Raw genomic sequence first — 2,500 nt, 5'->3', positions numbered from 1 at the left:
ATTTTCAAAAAAGTATTTAAGTCAAATAATTTTTAGAATTTTGAAATACTACGCCATTCCTAATAGTAAATGTGATACACAGCCAGACGTAATATTTGATTATGTTAACTTTAAGAGACTCCTTTTTATATTGTAATATACTTATTTTTTACTTTTTTTAAGTTATTCTTTATTATTTTATATTATATACTTAATTATAAAAAAATAAAGTATATTATCAAACATTTAATTTACTTATTTTACTTTAAATAATTTATTCTTTATTATTTTATAATATATACTTAATTATACTGAACCGTATTCATGTAGCAAATGTAGAAAAGGCATGGATGAGAATGAATATGTTCATACAAGAGATGTATTTAACTGGTTTCGATTATATATAATATATTTTTATCTCTCTTTTTACGAAGATGTAATCGAAACCAGTTCAGTACATCTCTTGTATTGTGAAAATATTAATTCTCATTCATACATTTTCTTCTTTATTATACTATATCTGAATATAAATAACCTTCCCCCAGTCCCCCGGATACTAAGAAAACAACCCGATTTCCAGACCTGTACGAACTGGGGAGGTTCAAGTACCCATGGCCAACGCCGGACTTGACTGCCATCTTCAAGGACCACCGTGTCGAGGACCTATGGGCGGCGATGGAACCTTCACCCGCCCGCGAGGTCGTCTTCGTGCAGTGCCTCAACGACTCGCCAGAAGAAGCCAGTAAGACGTTAGAGTTTAAAGAAGAGCGATTTACGGTGGTTAGAGAGATAACGAGAATCGGGAAGGGAGACTTTTAAGCTTAAGATTTGCAAAAGGAAGTGGATTAGAGGTTTATGATTTGCATATCTGCTCAGGATTGGTAAAATTGACACCCAGAGCTGATTTCAGAAGCATAAAAACTCAGAAGGGTTTATTTACAGAAGGGTAAGATCACGGACGTAAGGAAAACTGTAGTTCTGGTATATATGAGTGAAGATTTTAAACTTCAGATATTTAGTTATAAGTGATTTATTACAAGACAATGGGAGATGATCCGTTAATAATGTCAGGGTGTGAGCAGAAAAAAAAACATGTGGAGGAAGTAAGTTATGTGAAGTTTGATTTGATAAATGATAATTGCAGTTATGGATCACCCTAACTTCTGACTGCAGCCAAGCATTTCTTGACTTCTCGTGTAAATTTACCATAAATTGAAACAAATAAATAGGATTTAGTGTGTGTGCTTGATGTAGAAGAAATACGAATATGTCTAAACTAGCTTTACATAGAGTTACTGTTAAAGGAAGGCAACTCGAAATATGCCATATAAAATTCATAACTCAGAACAAAAATTGCCATGACTGGCCCTTCAATGAGCAATCAATGCTCACAAAACGAAAAACGAACTCACATTTTTACCAAGATTAAAGAAAAACTGATTCTCATCTCGACGCGACTTCCAGAATGGGTAATGAGCTTGGCCAAGCAGCATCCCCGCATCAAGGGCATCGTGGCTGGACTCGACCCTTCGCACCAGCAGGTAAAAGGAGAGAGAGATTATTCGTCGTCGCCTGCTTTTGTTTTATGCCAGTGGTCGCTAGGAGAGAGATAATTTTTTTTTTTGGGGGGGGAAGTTTTTTTTTTCTAAGGGGAATGTTGAGGTGGGAAGCAGAAAAAAGTCATTATTATCGAGAAGTTTTTTTTTTGTTTGTTTGCTTTAGGGGGAAACTATAAGGAGAAAAGCACTAAAATATTTTTTTTTCAAAGGGAAATTTTTTTGTTTCGGGGCAGACGATGAGGAAAACGTGAACAAAACTATTTTATTGGTAAAACTCCTAGTTTTGTGGTAAACGAAGAGGAATGTGAACAAAGAAGTAAATTTGTGGAATTATAAATTCTAGATGTGATTTATGCTGGGCGATGAGTTGTTATCAAAGGGTGTATAATTGGAAGAATTTTTTGCCAAATGGGAGTGGCTTGAAATTTTACCCCGGGGATTTGTTTTGCTAGGGAAGGCCATTGATTTTTTTGTTCTTTTTTTTTTGGGTGGGGGGGGGGGGCTGAGTACATTAGCGAAAAAAGTGTTTCAAAGCAATTTTTTGATACGTATTCTGTATACTTCTTCACTGTATAAATAAAAATAACCAGAATACCCCTTTGGTCCTGTAAAAAAAACGAAAAGGAATTAACACTTCTAGACTTAGACATTACTTCATTATCGGAGTTTTCTGTTCTAGTGAAGTACATGAAGTTATTAATCCGACTTCATAAATATTTCAGTTATTACTACTGTGAAGAAGTATAGCCATGGAAATAATTATTCGCCTGTATGTTTCAAATGAGTGAGGGACTGGATTGACCCGTGACACTGAGAACCACAGCTATATGCTTTGTTTATTTGAATCTTTATTTTATCGCTACTTCAGCCTTTAAGTTTACGGCAGGTAATTACTTTTGCTTACTTGCCTGGCAAAGTAAATAAATGATTGGATAAAACTAAAAAAAATACTTAATGATTTA

At 34.6% G+C, this 2,500-nt stretch overlaps 1 protein-coding gene across 4 annotated transcripts in view; it reads left to right on the top strand.

Annotated features, from left to right (window-relative positions):
• Window positions 1-2,500, top strand: part of LOC125044325 (uncharacterized protein y4mH-like) — an 11,567-nt gene that overhangs the window by 4,977 nt on the left and 4,090 nt on the right. For all 4 annotated transcript variants that reach the window (XM_047640929.1, XM_047640927.1, XM_047640928.1 and 1 more), the window contains exons 2-3: window positions 560-721; window positions 1,444-1,520. In XM_047640929.1, the coding sequence (XP_047496885.1) occupies window positions 560-721; window positions 1,444-1,520 (239 nt within the window). The remainder of the gene's footprint in view (window positions 1-559; window positions 722-1,443; window positions 1,521-2,500) is intronic.

This window comes from Penaeus chinensis, chromosome 35, assembly GCF_019202785.1.
Source record: "Penaeus chinensis breed Huanghai No. 1 chromosome 35, ASM1920278v2, whole genome shotgun sequence".
In the NCBI taxonomy this organism is placed as follows: domain Eukaryota; kingdom Metazoa; phylum Arthropoda; class Malacostraca; order Decapoda; family Penaeidae; genus Penaeus; species Penaeus chinensis.
Note: the sequence above shows the minus strand (reverse complement) of the source record. Positions and strands in the feature narration are given on the sequence as shown.